The sequence below is a fragment of the Protopterus annectens genome, chromosome 5.part0 (assembly GCF_019279795.1).
Source record: "Protopterus annectens isolate FY-2018-M chromosome 5.part0, PAN1.0, whole genome shotgun sequence".
Taxonomy (NCBI): Eukaryota; Metazoa; Chordata; order Ceratodontiformes; family Protopteridae; genus Protopterus; species Protopterus annectens.
The window spans coordinates 617,703,410-617,725,118 of NC_056735.1; the positions used below are offsets into that span (position 1 = coordinate 617,703,410).

Here is a 21,709-nt window from a genome sequence, read left to right on the forward strand (position 1 = left end):
CTGTACAACATGTTTTTACAGGTGTTTTTGTTCAAAATAACAAGACAAATGACACACAAAGTACTACACATATAAATAAATATTGACCTGTACTGGCTATATTAACATGAATTCTGAAGCCAGTTCAGCTAAATGTAAGCATTTTTTACTTCCTTATTACTGTACCATTCTGTTGCTGCAACAAGTTAATGTTTTTAAATATAAACTTTTTCATTTTATATTTGTTGCTAGTGCATTATGTAAAGACAAATATACTGAACACTTCATGCCTACAGATGAACATCTGGCATGCAAAATGATGTCAAACAAATAACGTCTGAAGGTATTAGTTTAGTTTTTCATATTAAAAGCCTCATCTACAACATGCAATAGCTTATTGTCATAATTTTGTTAATATACACAGGATTAAATGAAACTTATAAATATAGCTGATCACAACCCACTGCATGTAATTCCATACACATGATTTATTGAAGGATTAATAAATAGTCCATTCAGTTTGTAGTCTGTGCTAGCAGATATAAATAGATAAATGTGAACCTGTCTAACAAAAAACTGAGAAGTGTGGATACACAATGAACTGCTCCATATGAGTACTAAGAGATGTACTTGTGCCTATACATGTAAAAATATGTGTGCATATAAGTGTATGTTCGTGTGCGTGTGTGTGTGTGTGTGTGTGTGTGTGTGTGTGTGTGTGTGTGTGTGTGTGTGTGTGGTGGGTACCATGCTTGTATCAGCTTTATATATATATATATATAGATATATATATATATATATATATATATATATATATATATTTTTTTTTTTTTTTCAGTGAGAATAGGTTTACAATTATTATGGCTTTTAACAATGCAAAAATATACAGTTTTCCTTAAATTATGTTTAAAAGATTAGCAGTGTTGTGCAGTATGCATATTATTACTAAAATAAGTTGCTATAACTTAGCAAAGTACCCTTTTATTTAACTAAATTTAGTAACCAATGGATCATTTCACTTTATTCTATTTTTGCATGATTAAATATGCTGTGTAACTGTATATAAAAAAATACACTCATTATGCAACATAACAAAATGCAACAGAAAGGTTAGACTTAAAAAAATACAGTAAACCAAAAGGAATAAAACTGCTAATGTGTCATTAGAAACTGAACGTGGGATTTGGCAGTCCTCGTGAGATCAAAATCAAATTATTTATTTTCTTCTTTTCCAATATTAAAATAAAGATAATGGTTAGACTGCACACTGATAATACTACTGCATTTTTTCTAAAGCATTAACTCAGTTTGGAATTTCTTTTTACTTAAACTTTAAATAACTACTGGTTAGGCCTGTTTATACCTGATATGTAGGTAGTAAATGTGACACATTTTAGTTCCACTAAAACAATTGGAAATACAATCATAAAACGTACTGCTATTTTAACAATAAATATACATATTTCTCAACTACTTCTGAATTGCTGAAAGTTTAATATACCAAGGGTCCTATAATTAACTGTTAATTAAACTTTAATACTTAAGTAATATTTTTTTGAAAAATATCTAAAAAAAAAAAAACAGAATGAACGTTAAATGTACATTCAGTGTGGGCCAAATTCAGAAAGGAGAATAACATGTCACTGGAGACTCAGATGCATCTATATGGGCTCTTAATGTGTAGCTGTATCTATAGTGTCAGATAAATACAATGGTTATATACTATATGAGTAAATGTTCTGTAGTAGGAGTTAAAATAACAGTTTAATCCAGAGTATTAATTAAATAATTCCTGCTGATGTCTTTCACTGTGTCCCAACATAAAATGACAAAATTTTGTGCAGCAGATCTTGCAGTTTACTACTGATCTGTTTTTTGTTTACCTGAAGTGAGTAGCATCGCCAACTCAAAAAAGTTCTCTTGTCTGGTCCTTGGTTGGATTCTTTCTATGAAAATTCTCCATGTCTTACCTGTGGTCACATGTATTTTCTTTGAGAACTTTGGTTTCCAGTCACATCCCAAATGCATGCCATAGATGGACTGGTAACTCTTAATTGTCCATATGTGTGCATATGTGGTGTGTGCAAAATCTATTTCTATTCTCTACTTGCCTACAAATGTCTGTGGATTGCACAGTATGTTCTTGGGACAGGAATCAGAAGCTACTCAACAACACTGGATGCAAGTAAGTGTTGACTATATAATTACAATGCCCATTTGTTTATAACCGAGAACAATTCCACTTGAAATTTTCACTCCTGATATCCTGCAACATAAAATATTCTCTATGTTTGAACAATGGAAGTCAAGTGAAGTCATAATATTGCTCCTAACTATAAAAAGGGTGCAACTCTCCTGAAGAATGCACGTAATATAATTGTTCTTAATTTGGTAAATAATCAAAAATTATTTTGAAATCTACAACAATAATCAAACAAAATAATTTATTATGCTAAGTACATTTTCAAAACAATATGAAAAAGCTAAATGCACAGGCTGACTGTGGAATGAGTTTTCCTCTGTGTCTCTAATTGTAGTTGTGCAAGAGTTCTTAGATCTCCTTGATTTCAAATGTTTCCGCTGCAAGTAGAGATAGCTGAATTTCAACAAATGTGTTTGCACCGCATTCAATATAATTTTTTTCTGTCACTGTCACATTCTGGGCATTAAGAACTAATGTTGTATTGTCTACAAAGAATGGAGTTAGTACAAGTTTGATCCATAAGGTGATACAGTTATTCTCGCTCCTCAGAACTTCTGCTACCTGCAATGTAGTAAAGGTGATGAGGCAAGAAGAATATGTTTTCTTTTTCAGATTAAAATACAGAGCAGCAAGTTAAAAAAAAAAAAGAGGCAGAAGTCTAGACTGTATCTTCCATATGCAGAAATTCTGCAAGCAACCTAGTCCTCGTCGTCTGTGGGATTGCAGCTAGTAATCGATAGTAGTTGATTCTTAGTCTTTGAGTTAATGTTTTTCTGGAGATGCTTTACGGTGATGTGAATGGTGCTGCCTTAGATGAGGTCCTAAAAGGAAAGAGTAACATTTTTACAGTTATCCATTTCTCCTTATATGTGAGATAAGAAGCTGTAGGCATAATACAAATCACCATATCTACTGGTATAGCCTAAGAGCATATGTATGCATATATCAACAATATTATTGGTAACATTGCAAAAAAGTAGAATGAGGGCACTGATTTAGTGAGCACACTTACAATCTGTAGCCATCCTGCATTTTGTTTCAAGACTTGAATGACCTGTTTCTTTTACAGGGTACAACAAATCTTTGCAAACATATCAACTGCAAACTTGTGCCATTGCTTTTAGCAAACTATCTACTGGAAATATGGGCTTGCCAGCTACAAGGAAGGCCATATAAATATTTGCCAAGAACAGACTAAATGACAGATGTTACATCTGCTTGTGTTTTTGATTTCTTACTTATTAAATTAGGTAAGACCAATCAGTGTACTAGAAAATCATTGGATGATAAGAGGTTACTAGGCTATTGGCCCCAAGGCCCTTATAAGGCTAGCCAAGAGTTTAGCCTATGTTTAGACAAGTCAACACCCAGAGTCCCTGTCCAGCAGGGATACAGGTGGAATCCCAGGAGTCTATTTTCTGTTTCCCATCCAGTTATCCAGGTTGTGCCTAAAAAGGGATAATGAGGTGCTCTGCTTGACATGGAGAGGGAGTCTATTCCACAGATGGGGGAGTCCCTGGGACACAAATCTGTCCTGCTAACAAGTCCTATTGATATCACAGAGCAGGTTGAGGTCGTGTGTACAGTGGAGCTTGACTTGTAGATATGCAGCAGTCCCATCAAGGCAGGGTCTGAGATTGCTTTGTATGTCAGACACAGGTCACCTCTGAGGAGTCTGTATGAAAGGACAGGGCTTTTAGCCTATCTGTGTAACGCAGGTGTTTGAGGTCCTGGATTCTTCTGGTGAGGAACCTCTGTGGTCTCTCCAGCTGCTGCATGTGCTTTGCGAGGTACATGCCGAAGGGGGGGCATTGTACTCAATAATAGGCCTTATAAGGGAAGAATACAGGGATCTTATGACCTCTTTGTCCCTGGATGAGGTATCCTTACTTATGAGGTGAGCCGTGTAGAAATCTTTCCGTACAATGGAAGCAACATGGTGATCAAAAGTCAGGTTACTATCAACCTGGGTGCCCAAATCCCTCACTACTGATTCTGTACTTAGGATGTTGTTATTAATATGATAATATGTGGAGACGTCACTCTCCCCAAAGAGAATGATGATGCATTTTTTGACATTCAGCTTGAGGCAATGTTTCTGGCACCAGTCATTTGTTTGGGTGAAACCCTCTTGGAGGATGTTCACATCACTTGGGGAATTGATGACTGTGCCCAACTTGCAGTCATCTGCAAACTTGGTCAGCCATAGCCCACTGGTTTTGGCCTGAACCTCAGAGACATATATCCCGAATAACAGAGGCCCAAGAACGATCCCTGGGGTGCGCCGCTCATTACGAGTCTTCCTTTCAACAAGGAATACTCTTTCAGATGCAATTCAAGGATAAATGCAGTATAAGCAGTGATGAATAACACTTTCACAAGACATTCATACAGAGAATACTATCAAGTTTTATGCAGCTGAATAACAAAGCAATATACATCTTCAGAACAGTAATGGCACAGATAACAGAGAGGAATAATTCAATGAGGAAAACTGAAGACTACAGGAAATGTTTAATTAGTAAACTGGAAAGTAGAAATGGTTGCTGCAGTTACAGGAAGGAGAAAGAGCACTGAGTTTTCTTTGATATAAAGTAAATAATATTATGCGCTTAGTAAGTTGTGAAGAAAGATGGTCATAAGTGAAAGAATACTATGCTAAAACTAAAAAAGCTTGTGTGTTATGCAGATAAGAGTAGTAAAATGACAGCTGTGTGATAATTTTGTCTACAGTGGCTGTAGAAGTGATTTTGTGCATAATTAGTCTTGGTTAGTAAACGATTTCTGTCATGTTTCTATAGTCTATTTTTTTAACCAAAGCAGCATTTTATACCTTTGTCAATGTCACCTAATGGGCCTTCATCCAACATTATACAAATACCTCAAACAAATATATTAATCACCTCAAATCACACCTTTACAAAAAAGTTCATTTAGAAGTAATGTGTAGTCTGTGTTATTTCAAGCTTTCATAGTCCCTGGGATAAAATAAAGGCTTCACCAACTGCTGACAGATATTGGATTGTCTGGTGCACAGGTGACAATGTAAATAGATGGCAGCTGTTGATGGTGAAGGAATGGATTATCTGAATGTAACTCTCTGTGCCTGTAGACTAAATAGCTGGCATTGCAGACTGTAGGAAAGGGTGACCCATATGGAATACAAAATAATATGATAGGAATATTTTATGGAGGTAATGGTGGTATTGTGGGTAATAAACAATGTTGTACAGGAGGAAGATAGGGTGATTTGACAACTGAGGCAATGGAAACTACACATGCATAGGTACTGCCTCAATGGCTATACACATAGCGCTACTAAGGGTCAGCATTGTAGACAGATGTATATACTTAAGACACACATGTATATGGGTGCAGTGAGTTTGATCATGGTATGCATTAGTTGACAGTTATGAGATGTGGATAATTGGAGTGGCAGAATTATCTCTCTTCATATACGTACAGCAAATGTGCAAATATCATAAACATGAGATATACCAGAAGATGTGACCTTTCTTTTGGGCGGGAAATGCTGATTATCAAGTTGAAAAGCAGTGTTTGAGCACTGTGGATAACTATGGTGTATGTGGAATAGTTCCTGAGCTCCATTTGTTTTGGTTTGAATTTTTGTAGTGGTATGTTTTTAGGGCAATCATGACTACCTGGTAGGTTTTTGTGTGCTAATGTACCCTGCAAAGGTACGTCATAGGCCAAATGTAGTTTTCCTTTGTTGTTGTAACGGACATCGGTTTGCCATGTGTGACTGTGTTTGTGACAGAATGTGATGGGTAAGGTAAAAGGGCTGTGGACAATGGAATTTTATATCTGAAGTAACGGCAGGTGGGTACTTAAATCTTGCACTTGTTGCACAGACTATCTTCTAATAAACAGTGACACTAAAGAGAATACTTAGTTGTGACTTCTGATCATGAGGTAGTAGGAACTGTGTATTCCTGTATTAAGTCTAGGCATGGGAAGTATATGCTTTTTGTGGAAGGCTTTCTGTACACACTAAAATGTAAACATAATGGGAAAAGATATTGGTGTTGCCATTTAAAGTCGCAGAGAAAATGTTCCAGTAGAGCAATTGCTGTTTGCAGTTCTGCTGGTGATGCCTTGAAAAGCTCACAGTCACATGATCAGTTGCCGGCGTGCACTGTTCCTGAGAAGTATACTGCATTGCATGATATTAAATATAGGGCACAGGCAGGCAGAGATTTCACATGTGAACTGGTTAGTGATGTTTTAAGTAAAATGGATGAGAAGGCTGCTGTAAAAATGCTCTCTATGAAGAATTTGTGCCAAACTGTTCATACAGTGCATTGAAAGTCCAGTTTATGTGATAGGAAGTGTCCTTTGTGGCTTGGTGATATAGATCCAAAAGAATAGCCCTTAAACATCAGTGAGTTTGCTTACAGGCACATTTTTTTATGAAAAAGGAGTGTGTATTATGGTAATTCTTACAGTTGAGAAGGTTTGCGAGATATCAATGTACAGTATGTGGATTATGGACTGGCCTTATTTTCTACAGGGAGAGCTGGTTAGATGGTATACCTTGATTTTGTCATAAGGAGATTGTACGACGCAGCAAAGTGTGAAAGTACAACTTCCAGATCTGACAAATGTTGACTGCCACTGTTGTGAATTCAAATGAGCTAATGCACATTGGCATTCGCTCATTTGAATTCGGCATTCCAGGTGCAGCTTGCACTACAACGGGGATAGGGAAATGAACCCTTTCCCTTACCGTAGTGCAATCTCACAGTTTGTATATTAAAGTAGCGGGGGGTGCAGGGGGGCTTGCCCCCCCTGCATAACGATGTTTGGAGACATTTGGAAATGTCTCCTGACATTTACTGTTGTGCTGCAGTTCGAAAATGGTCGAATCTGGTTTCCCAGGTTGCCATTTTCAACGTTTTTTTTGTGACATGCCTTTCCAACAAATGAAGGTATACTGGTTAGACATTTGTACTCTATTCATTGCTGTTTAGTTACTGATGGCAAATGTAAAATAATTCCATTTATTACAGCTGTAATGCTGTACAAAACCTATTGCTGTTACACTCTAATACAGAATGCCATATATGAGCTATTTACTGCTAATGCTCCTCACCTAATCCAACGTTTATCATTACTGTTTTTGAGCCAGCTGCTTTAAAATGTTTACTCAGTACTTTCTCACGTACATCTTTAACTGACTACTTCTTTCATTTAACACAAGAGTGTTTGGTGAAGGTTGCAAAGGCTTTGGCTTATCTGGACAATATGCTAGTAATGCACATTTGGGCCTGCTGCAAAACAAATGTGTCTAGCATTTTTTCCTGTTGATGAAATTGCATATGGTTTTAAACTTTTGATTTCAACATTTCTAGTGTATGGCCATGATTTTCTTGACTGCTATAAGCAGTTTTATGTGTTTGGGAAAAAATTTAATTTGTTACATGACTTGCTTCATTGCCTAGATTTGCTCCCATGCTTCTTTTTGGTCTGTTTTGGCAGTTACTGGTGCTTACTTGCCTTGTACTCAGAATTTAGTGGATGGATGGCATAAGATGCTGAAATACCTTTTAGGACAACATGCACTGGATCTGGGAAGTGTAATGGAATGTTTCACTACTGACTAAGCTCAAGCAGAGGAAATGCATGTTCATTTGGCTTCCAGTGAAACCTTTGGTCCACTGAGCAAGAGTACATTAAAGGAGATTTTTCTTAACAAGAAACATCTTTATTAAATTATCACTTATGACATAGGCAATCACATACTTATATAAATGAAAACAAACCATACTGACATAATTTTAGTTGCAAACATTATACATCACTTGCAATCTGCCCAGTCACTGTCAGTCAAACATTACATATCTCATTCAAATCCTGCATTCTATTAAACCTCATTCCTCGTCTGCATGTATTGTTCCCACCATTTCCAGTTTTTCGATGTCCTTTGCTCCTACCCTTTTCTAAAGACTGCATTTCCAGTTCTTTTATTTGTGTTACTATATTCATTACTTTTAGCACAGTTGGTTTAGACTTTGATTTCCATTTTCTAGTAACTGCTTTTTGGCAGGAACCATAATTAGACTCAGCGACGCCTTACTATTTCTAGGCAATTCCGATTCTTTATTAAATCTCAAAAAAATAATTTCCTTAGTCATACCAATTTGCTTCCCCAGTATTTCTGACACAGTAGCCTTCAGTGAATTTTCAAAATTCTGCCAGCTCACTGCACTCTCAAAAAACGTTACCAGTTACCTCTTTCTTCCCCATCACACCTGCAACATTCGCTATCTACCTGAGGAAAAATTCTTTGGAGTCTACTTGGGGTATAACAATACCTAAAAGTTGCTAACCTGTTCTAGAATACTTGTTATTGCTCTCATTAAATTTCTGTGGTTGAATACCTGTGAACTGTGTGTGTACTGTGTTTGACTGAATTTCTTTCAGCATGGGAAAGTTCCAGTGTTGTATTACTTGAATAGATCTTTGTTTGTTCTATTGATAAAGTAAATGTCAACTAAAGTATTTGGATATGTTTTTCATTGTCATTCAACATTGTGTATGTATATATATGACAACCACATCAATGACACCACGACAACGATAAACCATAAAACCACAAACATCTAAGTCCATAAACATAAACAACAAAAAACACGATAAAAAAATAAACCATCCAAAAACAAAACAAAACCCCCATACCACACACACAACAACACACACCACACACCCACACACAAAACAAAGCACACAACAAACAGACTTACCCCTTTAAGGTCCGTTACTACCCTCCTCGGACCCCACACTAACCCCTTTACCTAACCCTAACTCAACGCTAACCTTTAACTTAACTAACCCTAACTCCCTTAACCTTTCTTAACCGCCTCCTAAAACTCACTAACCCACCCCCCCCCCCCTCACCCCACCACCCACACTCCACACTGCCACACTTACCTGCCTCTCTAACGTCCGTCACTACACACATACTCACAGCCTTTCCCCCTATGTCGGCATCGGGCGTTGGTGGTGTATCCCGTCGTGTCGGTCTTCTCTTCTTGTCGATCGATGTTCTGCAACCCAAGGATTCCGGTCTTCTTCTTTTCTTCTTCACTTGGAGTCTGATTTCGGTAGGTCTTCTCAGCTGTGTCGAAAGTCAGGTAGAACCATATATATATATATATATATATATATATATATATATATATATATATATATATATAGTGTTACTTGATGCAGTATTTCTGTACTGAGGTGTAGTCATTTATATAGCTGCACACACACACACACACACACACACACACACACACACACACACACACACACACACACACACACACACATACACACACACACACACACACACACATTCAGTTTCATCTTTCTGAGTTGTTTTTTTTTTTCAAATCTTCTAGCAATGCACACTTATAAAAAAGACTTAGCCACCCTGCAGGAAGTTTTTTTCCCAAATAAATAACTGGTGCCAAAATCATGGACTGAAAATATATGCCAACAAATCTATTAATGTATCTTTTGGGAAGTCAGCTACCCCAGGGAATTACCACATTGACAATACACCCCTAAGAGTTGATCCATTTGTTTGAGGTTTGGGAACTTATGTGGACAGTGACCTAACTTTTGATCAACACATGTCCAGTACTGTTCTATGTTGCACAGCTTACAAATAAAGGGATGTCACTGTCCCCCATTACTCAGCCCTCATTAGGCCATTCATTGATTATAATTCCCCCTTTGGTATGTATCGGCCCAAACACATGTAACAACTGGAATTCCCACAGATAAACCTTACTAAAAGGATACAAAGCCTAAACAACACATCCTAAGTGGAATGACTCAAAGCCCTGTCACTATACTCAGTATCATACCGACTGCTCACAGGTGACCTGTGTCTGCCATAAAAGACATTCTCCAACCCATTATTGATGGATTTACTGCACATCAGCAAGTCAAATGGCATCAGAAATACTCAGTTAGGGATATGAACTTCTGCAACATCAAAAGAATGGTTTGTAGGGACAGGTTTATCTCACAAAGGTACTGTTGCTTTGGAACAGACTGCCCGTCCACATAAAACAATGTTCAACCATGTCAATATTCAAGCGCAACTTAGATCTATGTATGGGAAACATAAAACTTACCCCAGGATTGCCATCTGTAATAGTTATGGACAGAGGCAGCTCATAAATGCTTTATCACATATGTGGGTCTCCTCAAATTATATATGGTATGATACCAGTTATTCACATTAGGGGTAATATGTAATTATCAACCATGGGATGGGCACGGCCAATCTATAAACAATTTGGATAGGTTATTTTGAGCACAAAAAGAGAAATTGGCTTAAAATGGCTTACCAGAGCAGCCAGCCCTGTCCTTAACTATGAACCTATAAAAGGGTAAGGAAATATGTTTATCAAAAAGAAGACATAGATATTTTTTTTTAATACTGTGTGAACACCCTCAAGGACTTTTGACTACTCTGAGTGCATCTGTCATCATACTAACAGTATAACTTGTCACCAAAACACAGCCTCATTTACACTTAAATTTACAAAAGAAAAAAATTAAACTATATAAACTGCACACACAAAAATAGATTTTAACTAAAAAAACTGCACTTACATAACTCAACCTAGAAATTAAAATTAAATACATAAGAATACAATGAAGTAATAAAATGTCGAAGAAAAACAAATACAAGCATACATGTTATTTCCTATTCTTATTTGTCTATGTTATACATGAAATTGATATGTTTCTCATTTCATAAAGAAGTGAAAAGATGTTAATAGTGCAGACAGTGCCAGATCATGGTCAAATGGGTCCCTACGAAGTATAACGGATAACTCCCAGTTGTGCCTCCCACCACCGCCCCTCAACCCTCACCATACCAATATCCCATTATTTGGCTGTCTCTCTCCAATTACCATAAAATGCTGTTCAAAACAGTCTTTACCTTTACCATGACTATACAATTTCAACTTTTTTTACAATGGTTACAAAGATTTAAATTTGAAACTTTTTTTATTTTCTTTAACAGCAAAATCATTGAGACCAATCTGTCAATAAAATAAACAAAAAATACTAACACTGCAAGCAGATTCAGCATAAGTGACCATAGCTCTCAACAAATCAGGATTAAATGCAGAAATAATTAGGGTACAATCAGTAGGGTCAGTGACACGTAAAATATTAGTACTATTAACTTGAGACACTGACAGAATAAGAAAAAGTAAATTGTATACATTTTCTGAAGTAAAAAAAGTCTATAACTGCAATTATTGTCATTATTTATTAAGTATAATTCACTGCCTTTCTTCTAAAAGTCATCAGCCAGTCAACATCCATAGTTCTCAATAAATCAGGAGCAAATACATAAATAATAAGAAACAATCATGGGCACTTAAAATACTAGTACTATAAACTTGATAAAGCACATAGTGACTCAATAAGAAGAGGTGAATTAATATACATTTTCTGAAGAAAAATAAATCCATAATTATTGTCAAATTCGTCATTATTAATTGTAGTTCACCACTTACTCCAAAAGTCATCAGTTTTAAGAGGGATTAACAGGGACAGGCAGCCTTTGTCCTCTATGCTACCTGATGTGTGGATAACTCAGTAAGAGCTGCAGTCTGCAATTATTGTAACAAGTAGCTGGCTGGCTGGTCTCACTTGCAAGATGGTCTCAGTCTAGGTCAGTCATGCGATGTTGCTGGCTGGCACAGAACTTTTCTGTTTTTTTTTTTATTCAAAGACAAGGGCAGGCAGACTAGGCAGTAATGAAATGAATAACTACAGCAGCAGCATTGCAGGCAAATGTACACATATTGCTATGTTGTACGCCTTTCGCTTGCCGACCAAACATTTGGCAAGTCATTTGGGTGGTGGGAACAAACGAAACAGGTGGTGGGGAGAATGACATTCATGCTGTTGATTGATGATGGGACAAGAAGAGGTGAGACTCTATCTTAGCCTGCCTGTCTGCTGCCTGCTAAAAAGGAAAAAAATAAAATAAAATAAAAGTGTCAATAATGAAACACCACCCATACCCTCTTACCCAAATAGAAGAAGCCTAGCTTAGCTAAGGGGATGCATATTGCAGCCAAAAACTGGTTAAGAAAGAAGTAAACAAGTGGGCAGGTCAGAATCATTGGCTCAAAATCCGATGAACACAATAGGACAAAATATAGTTTTATTTAATTATTTATCCATTTTTTGCCCCACCACCAAGCATCATCAGGCCCTAGGCAACTGCCTAGTTCACCTAGTGGTGGATCCAGCTCTGACTGCACAGGAAGATTGTAACATTACTTTGAACAGATTGGTTGTTTAGGCACTGCGCATTTCCTGTTATTCACTATTATAACTTTATAATTAATATATGCAGACAAATATTTCTGAAACACTACAGAAAACTTGAGTTACATGCTAAGCTTTGTGTTTAATTTCAGTTTCCTGCTTGTGCCAAACATAGACTTATTGTCCATAACAAGACCCACTGTGGTGGTGCTGCGGTAGCGTTGTCGCTTTGCAGTAAAACGCTGTCTGGTTCGATTCTCAGCTAGAGCATCTTCTGCGTGGAGACATGCGTGAATGGGCGTACCTTCGTTGAAGATTGTGCATCAGGGCTGGTAACTCGGCATGTAAAACTCAACTACCAATCATTAGCGGACTGGAGTTCCGCTGTGGCGACCCCTAACTGGGAAAAGCCGAAAAGACACAACAACAACAAGTCTAGCTTCTGGAACAATTTAAATGTACTGTACTTCACAATATCTGCACCGTGTCTTAAGTATGAAACTATAGTTATACATTTTCAATAAGCAAACCTCTAACACCTGAGAAACAGTTTTTGATATATTATTGTTCCTTTCTTTTGTTATATGCTCAGGCATGCAATGATTTATAACATGCACTCATTGTTCCTGGAAATGACCAATTAGCAACCGGTAGCAAATAAGACACTTACTGCTTGAAAATACTGAAGGCAGTTCAGGTGTTCGGAATGATTTCACTGTGGCTGGTCCTTCCCCTGCAGCTGTCATTACTTGGACTTCCAGTCTATATAATGTGGATGGTCGCATACTAGACACTGTCAGCTTATAGTGATCCTGTCAGAAACAAATATTACAGAGAACCATTTAAAATGAAGTTTCATAGTCCAGCTAAAGGTTCACCACTGCAGCAATACCACCCACTAACAACACAATTCTGGTTAATAAGAATTCAGGTGAAGCTGTTAAATATTACAGAAGTTATTGCAATACAATCAGGATGGTTCACCTAGAGTATGCGCATTATCTATAGGAATATTATATGTTATTGCAAACTCATAAAATCTCCTTTATGGCACACCACTGTGTTGTTAAATACAATAATGTGATACAATCAGAAATAGGCTATTAGCTTAATGCTTTGATAAGCAAAACAGTAAGTAAGCTGTACATGTACGCCTACTTATACATTTATTTTACTTCTAATGTAATCCTTTTATAAGTACAATGGGCTGTGACTCTTTTCAAAAGATAGTCCAAACACAGTCAGACTGGTTGCTACCTATGTCGCCAGCTGCTAACACAAATACTTTGAAGTGCAGTGCTCACTTTCAGAATCATCTTTCTTTTATAATTAATTTGATTCCAGTTATACTTTTCATATTAAACTTCCAAGTAAATGTACAAAACATGATGATGCATATGCATTGTTTGATTTTTTTTTTTTTTTTTAGTTTCACATTCACTCTTCACTCATTTTTTCTCTATAACCACCACTACAAAATGACATGATATGAACAATAATTTACAAACATCTGCAAAGCATTTTGAGTAAGCAAAACAGATACCTTCTTTAAAAGGTTAGCTTCTTACTTCCATTGTGGTTTTGCTACTGAATCATCACATATATTATTTTTTTGAAAATAGTTTACTTTATTTTAATAACAAAGAACAATCAGAGTAAAGTAAAATAAACAAATAACTATTTACATACATCCGCAGCCGTGCAATATATCAGTGTAATACAAATTAACAACAGTTAATACTTTTTAAGCAAATGTTTACATGTTAGCCATGACTTAAAGGAATGAGTAAAATTAGAAGTCCCCATCCTAATCATATGCAGCTTGCTACTACATACAATTTTGCCATACTAAGAAATTCGGTACAAAAGGGAGTAGTTTTACTCTTCCAGTTCTTGGTTATTACTTTCCTAGCTATTGCTAGTATAGACTAAAGAAGAGGCACTTGAGTCCTTGGAATTATTTCAGGAATTGGAGCATTAAATAAAATTAAATGACTTAGAAATACTACATCCATCCGATAACAATACTTGTATAATGTTATTAATTTCTTTCCAAAATAGGTAGATGACCTCACATTCATATACCATATGTATCCAATCAACTTCTACTTCAGAATCATATCTCCAGCATTTGATTCTGCTTGAGTTATACATGACTGTAACTTTGTTAGGTTTAACAAATGCTCTGTGCAAGAAGTTCCATGTGAAAATTTTCCAATATAAAAAAGATGTAGTTTCTTTTCTATTGAGTTTAATATGATTTTTTTTATCTTCATCAGTAAAATTTCCAGTATTCATTTTGGCAGAATAATTCCAAAAACTACTAAGTGTAACAAGTCTAATCTAAGAATTCTATAAATCTGTGATAAGTAAGACTTATTTTCCTTTGCATTATTAGTAATGTATTTTGGCTTTTCCCAGTTAGGGGTCGCCACAGCGGAACTCCGGTCCGCTAATGATTGACAGTGGATTTTTATGGTGCCAAGCTGCCTGCCCGATGCCCAACCTTCAAGGGAGGCACACCCATTCACACACGCACCTACCTGCATGTCTTTATACATTACTCGACCACAGGGAGAACATGCAAATCCCACACAGAAGGTGCTCCAGCCGAGAAATGAACAGGAGAACCTCTTGTAGTGAGGTGAAAACACTAACTACTGCACCTTAGTATTAATTAGGAATTCTAATATTTGGGGAGAAGATTTCCTATCCAAGTTAAATATTTTATTTATCTTTTTGTTTAAAAAATCCCTACTTATTTGTAGTGTTAACCATTTATTAGAATTGTGATTGTATCTAGACATTAAGTTTTCAACAGAATGTATTTCAGTTCCATTAAAAGTTGATGCCAATAAATTAATGACCTATCATTCTAGTGAAATTGTGAGTTTCCAAGCATTCATTTGAATATGCTACTGGAAAAATTATTGAAAAGATCATTAATACTATATTTAGAATATATGAATTTCAAAAAGGAAGAAAGAATATTATTTATATAGGGAATTTGATTAGAAAAAAATGTTTCTGTTTAAACAATAATCCTTTAATAGCCAGGCAAAACTGTTAGGAACTATTTTGCTTATAACAATTAGTAATATGTTTATTTTTAGATAATAATAACTGATGTATTAGTTTCCATTTTGATTCATGTGATGAATTTATCCACAATGCAATGATTTTTGCAATAGTTGAAGATGCATATAATTGGGGTCTATATTAAAGCAATGAACGCTTAAAATAGTGAATGCTGATTTATCGACCCTTTAAAAGCAAAAGCTTGAAATCCCAAACACACAGAAGTGTGATATTTTTCCCAAAAAAAAAAAAAAAAAACTTCAAAACACTAAATAAAGTAGGGGGCTTCGCCTCCGACACCCCTCCCCCATTGTGATTTGCTGCAAATTAATTTTGGTATAATTATATTAATTCTATTTACTAAAAGAAACATGGACATCTTACAGTCAATATTTAGGAATGAAATGGATCTATAAGAAGAACACTTTGTAGGATCTTTGTCTTGGTTTAGAATAGGTGAAATGAGGGAATATTCCATGATGGGGGACCTCTGACGCAATTTTTATTTCCCTGAAAGCTTTTTCTAGTATAAAGCCTTATTATTTTTAAGCTTTTTAATTTGATCTTTTATCTCTTTTAAAGTAAATGGGCTATCAGTTTTATTTAATTGTTAATTTGTTGATTTATTCTTTAAATTTCCTTTAGGAAAATATCTACTACCTCATCATTTACTAAGTTATTTGAATTTTTATTCATGTTTTCATAGAATATTCTAAAGCACTCATGAATATCCTTAATATCTGTTCCCTTTCCATTTTATTTATTTGTAATATAATGTCTTGAATGTGATTTAGTCTATTCATTTTCTTTGATCTAAGAGCAAGTTTATGTAAGCTTGATGGGTTCACTGAATATGTTTGAAGTTTTAGATTTTTCCAGGTTTGTTGACACTTTGTGATTTTGAATGTTAACATATTTTGTTTTCATTTTTTTCAGACTGACTAATAGCATAATTTTGTTTTAGGTCTAACTTTATTTTATCTATTTTAGTTTGTAATGTATTTAATTCTTTTTTTGTTTTATTCTTATACCATCATATAATTCCACCATTTAAGTAAGCTCTTAGTGAATCCCAAAGGATATAATTTACTTCACCATTTGTATATATTTCTATAAAGTTATTGATCTCATCTACATACCACTCTTTAAATTCTTTTATTTCAACAATGTATGTTGGTAGTCTTTTATGATGAATAACATTTTTTTAGATAATGTTGAATACAATAGCATTGTAATCTGATAATGGACATGACACTATGGAAACTTCTCTTATATTTGAAATCGAATTGCCTGTAACAAAAAACGTTGTCAATATTTGTCTGAGTTCAATATCTATAAGAATGATAGGTGTATTGAAACAAATTTACTTTGCTTAATTCATATCCTTTAAGTTCATAAGCTTTACAAAATTTGATAAGTGTTGAGCTGATGATGTGAGCCTACGTTTCTTATTAGCAGTGGTGTCCATATCAGATAAGATACAGTTAAAGACACCAGCTATTATGACCTCAACTTTCATATAATAGGCTATGACATCCAAATAACTTTTTTATATCTTTAACTCCTAGCCATGGAATTCCATAAGAGTTTACCAAAGTATATATTTTCCTATTCTATTAATTACTACAGTACTTAGCATACAGTTTTTATCAGCATAGGTATCCATTGCATTAGGCATAACTGGGAAATTCTTTCACAGAACGAAAGTGCCTCTTTTTTTAGATCTAAAACCAAAGCCAGCCAGAATCAAATGATTCCTTAATGATAAATTATTGACATCCTTATTGAGTAAATGTGCTTCTTGTAAAAAAATCTATGTGAGCTGTATGTAACTTCAGGTATTAAAGCTGTCTTCCCCCTCTTTACTGGATTACTTAAAATATTAATATTAATAGATAGCCATTTAAAATCAGATATTTAGAAGTGAACATATTATTAGAAATATGTTTATGTAAAGAATTATTGTATACTTCAGAAATAATAATAATAAAGAACATTCAGCTATGGACAAAACATTTAAAACAATTAGAATATTATCTAACACTATAACCTTAAAACATTCTACCATGGAATAACATATTCCTAGTTTGTTGATAAAATCAAACTACATCTCAACCTCTCGATTAGACTAATTACACTTAGCTCATGCTTCTGTTTTATGCATGTATGCTCCCTATCTTAATATGAATCATTTAAAAAAAAACCTTTTGTATGTTATTGAGAAAGAGAGAAAAGGCTACTTATGTCCCATTTCACTTTAAATAAACCAGATTAGTCATCACTGTCCCATCTTCTCTTATAACCTCTTCTTGGTCCTCAGACTACAATAAGTAGGTTATCAGATGTTAATTTCACATTTATCATTATATAGGTCAATAATTTACATATTATTATTTATTTTATTTACAGTGTATAAAATTATTTATACAACAATATACTAGCTATATACGTGTCTATTTGGCCCTATCTCCTTCTGTTCCTGCTTATACTATCTATCTTTTATCATTTATTATTTACATGAACACCGTACTTCAGTTATAATCCATATGTACTATGCTGTTTGAAAGAACAGATATACCATCCCTTATATATAAGGAAATCATTATTCTAGTTCCTTCTTTTATTAAATACTTTAATTTCTTGCAAACAATCCACTATCTTGTTTATGCATTATATCAGAGGGAATTGAACTAACCTCAAATATTTTTTAATAAAATCTATCTGTGATTTTTAAATCAAATATCACAAAATATAATCATTTGTGTCCTACTAAAAGTGTCTTATTATAAACTGCTGTGTGGTCAAACTGTTATTATATAACAAGCAATCTATTAATATATAACAATCAATCAAAACTATAAACAAATTATTATTAGTTTTAAAGTTCATGTTTTACCTTTAATGTATTATATTATATAAATTACATGTATTCCTTATGCATGCTTTAATACAATGTTTTTTAATTCCTAGATATGAATGCTTTTAAGTTAATTTATCAGTGTTAATTAGGGTTGCCACCTTTCATCGTGGCTAAAACTAGAGTAAAGCCACACCTCTCTCATCACCAGTAACCCCACCCATTCCACCCCTCTCCCACCCACATCCCGCCCATTATTTGACATCACAATGACATCACTCTGCAAGGAATGCCCTCTTTTTCCATTTCTGCTGCCTGCTTTTGGCTGATTTACTATGCTTTTTTGTAAAAAAAAGCATACTAAATCAGCCAATTTACAAACTCCGATAGTCTGTTTCCTTTTTGAAACCGAATACCGGAGTTTGCACAGTGTTTTCCGGACTACTGGAGAATCAGTTTGATTACTGGATAGTCTGGAAATAAAACAGAGGTGTGGCAACTAGGGTTACCACCTGTCCCACTTTGTGAGGGACAGTCCCTCTTTGGGCAGTTGTGTCCTGCAAAAAAATTGTAAAAATTTTATGTAACAGTTGCATACAACAGTTATTCTGTATCTGAAACACCTAAATGTTATAAGAAACAGAATAAGCAACTAAAATGCTACAAGAATAAGCTTTTATTTAGGCACAAAAGTGAAGTTCTGTCATTTGTACTGGCCGTGGGTAGGTTTTGGCTCGCAAAATCTGACGTTTGTATCAAAAATGTCCCACTTTGGGCATTTGAAAAGGTGGCAACCCTAGTGGCAACCCTAGTGTTAATACTTAAAGCACATTCCTGTTTTAACATTCTAATACATCACTTCCTGTTCAGAGAGTCAGTTCTAAGATCAGTTTTCAGTTTAAGGAAGAAGAAGGTAAGAAAAACATCTTATAGAACCTTTTAAAGTTTATAAAGCCCCACAAAAGTGCTCTCACCACTAAATAGCTTTTTTAAAGTTAAATTATGTTAAAAGTATGAAAATAGTTTATTTAGCTTCATTTACATGCATAAAAAATTGCGAGTGAATTTAAACATTTAATTCTTAAATGTTAACTCTCCAAAGCCATCTAATAAAAAAAAACTCTATGAAACTCTTGAAACTTTCAAATACTTCTACAAATACAGATAAAATCTTTTCAGAAACTCTGCAAGTACAGATAAACTCATGACAGTTCTGAGCATTCATTTTTAACTTTCATTATAAAATAAAGGTTTAGCAAGTTACTTTAAGCAGCTAATTACTACTAAGTATTGTAAGAAAACAGTAACTAAGTATAATTACAGATAAAACAATGACTGCAACACTTCATATGTAGATGTTTTCTCTGGTTTTCATGTGTTATTTTATATTACGCTCTCTATCCATCTTTAAAGGAGACCTAATAATAAAAATTGTGTTAAAAGGTTGCCAGTAAATGTGTTAATGACATGGTAATTGTTTAATAACATTCCAATACTTTTTTGTGTAGTTAAAACAACCACTTATGTGAATTAGAATGCAAGTTAACATATATATATTTTTTGCTGTCATTTTAAATTCCAATTACTATGTTTCAAAAGGGTCTACTTTAATTAAATGAAAGCAGACTCTGTCAAATACGAATCCGTCGACATGTAAACAGCGAAACGCGGAAATTTAGAATGCACTAAATAGCAAAATCGGAAATGTCTAATTGTCATAGTTGGCCCATCTGCGGTATAGCTCTTTAAGGTAAGTGTGCGATAGTTACGGACCTTAGGGTTAGGGTGCGGGTTAAGGTAAGTGCATAAATAGGTAATGTATATAAGGTTTAGTGTAGGGTTTTGTTAAGTGTATGTGTGTGGAATATTTACTTTGTGTGGGTATAGTTCTGTAGGGTAAGTGTGCGGTAGTTACGGACCTTAGGGTGGGGGGGGGGTTAAGGGTAGTGCATAGATTGTTGTGTATGTGGAGTTTAGTGTAGGGTTACAAGTGGGGTTTTGGTGCTTTAATTTAGGGTTAGTAGTAGGGTTTTGGTTAGTGTATGTATGTGTTTTTTGTTGTTGTGTTTGCGTAGGTAGTATATTACGGGCTGTGGGGTTGGCCGACTATTACGGTTTCGATGTTTAAATTTTGCAGTTTTGCGTGTTCGACATTATCACGTTTTGCTGTTTATGTGTCGACGGATTCGTATCCAATGGATTCCACTTTCGTTTAATTAAAGTAGACCCATTTCAAAACAAAGCACAAAACCATACTAAGAACTTAAAATGTTTGTTTCTTTACCTAAGTTTTCTCATACTAATACTTTACATTAAATTATAGATTTGGTATGACTGATTAAGCTCTATTAGGAATTAATTAGCTTCAGTTGTATATGTAACTTATAAGAAGTACATTTGAAATTTATTTAACATTTGTTCACTGGGAAAGTCCGACTTGGAATGAAGACAGTTTTCAGCGGCAGCCCAGGGAGAAACAGTCCAGATGCATGTCTTTGTAACATGGGAGGAAACTGGAGTACCCGGAGAAAACCCACACGAACACAGGGAGAACATGCAGACTCCACACAGAAGGCACTGCAGCTGATAATTGAACTGGAGAACCTCTTACTGTGAGTTGACAACACTACCGCTGAACCACTGCGCCATCTCGGAATAAGGAATAAAAATTATTTACCTTATAAACATTGTTATTATTATCTGATCCTTACTATTCATACACTTCTTTGTGTTACAGAACCAATATTACAATGAGAATGAAGTAATTTTTCATTTATCTTTCAGTCTTTTATTGTTTTGCCTTTAACTGACCTTTGTTGCATTACATTTTTGAGAGATGTACATAAATTCTATTCCAATTCATTTTTTTTTTCTAGAATTTTATTCATCTGTATAAACTCCAAAGTGTCTTTCAAAGTATCAAAAGTACTCCGTCCTTCTGTAAGATAATTTTTTATTTTTGCTGGAAACAAAACTGGTGCTTTAATATGTTTTTCTTTAAGTCTTTTATAGAGGTACACATGATTTCCTTTAACTGCAGCTAAATAATCATTGTCAAATCTTATAATGTTTTCTTTTATTTTAACCAGTTAATTAGTCCATGCTGTTTTTAAAACAAGATCTTTACCTTGGTTGGAAAAGAATCTGCCACTGACCCTGGTGCATCTTGATTTTTCTTTATTGATGTATTGGAAAGTGATCTGTGTGCCCTCTCAAATCCAAAGGAAAGCTTCAGGCTGATTCAATGTCTTGGGCAGCCAGGTATTTAGAAA

At 34.8% G+C, this 21,709-nt stretch overlaps 1 protein-coding gene across 1 annotated transcript in view; it reads right to left on the reverse strand.

Annotated features, from left to right (window-relative positions):
* Positions 1-1,172: 1,172 nt before the first annotated feature.
* ANOS1 (anosmin 1) overlaps positions 1,173-21,709 on the reverse strand; it is an 892,203-nt gene continuing 871,666 nt past the window's right edge. Inside the window, exons 13-14 of the mRNA XM_044072460.1 lie at positions 13,173-13,314; positions 1,173-3,003 (exon numbers count right to left, since the gene is read on the reverse strand). Of these exons, the coding sequence (XP_043928395.1) occupies positions 2,945-3,003; positions 13,173-13,314 (201 nt within the window). The 3' untranslated portion in view covers positions 1,173-2,944. The remainder of the gene's footprint in view (positions 3,004-13,172; positions 13,315-21,709) is intronic.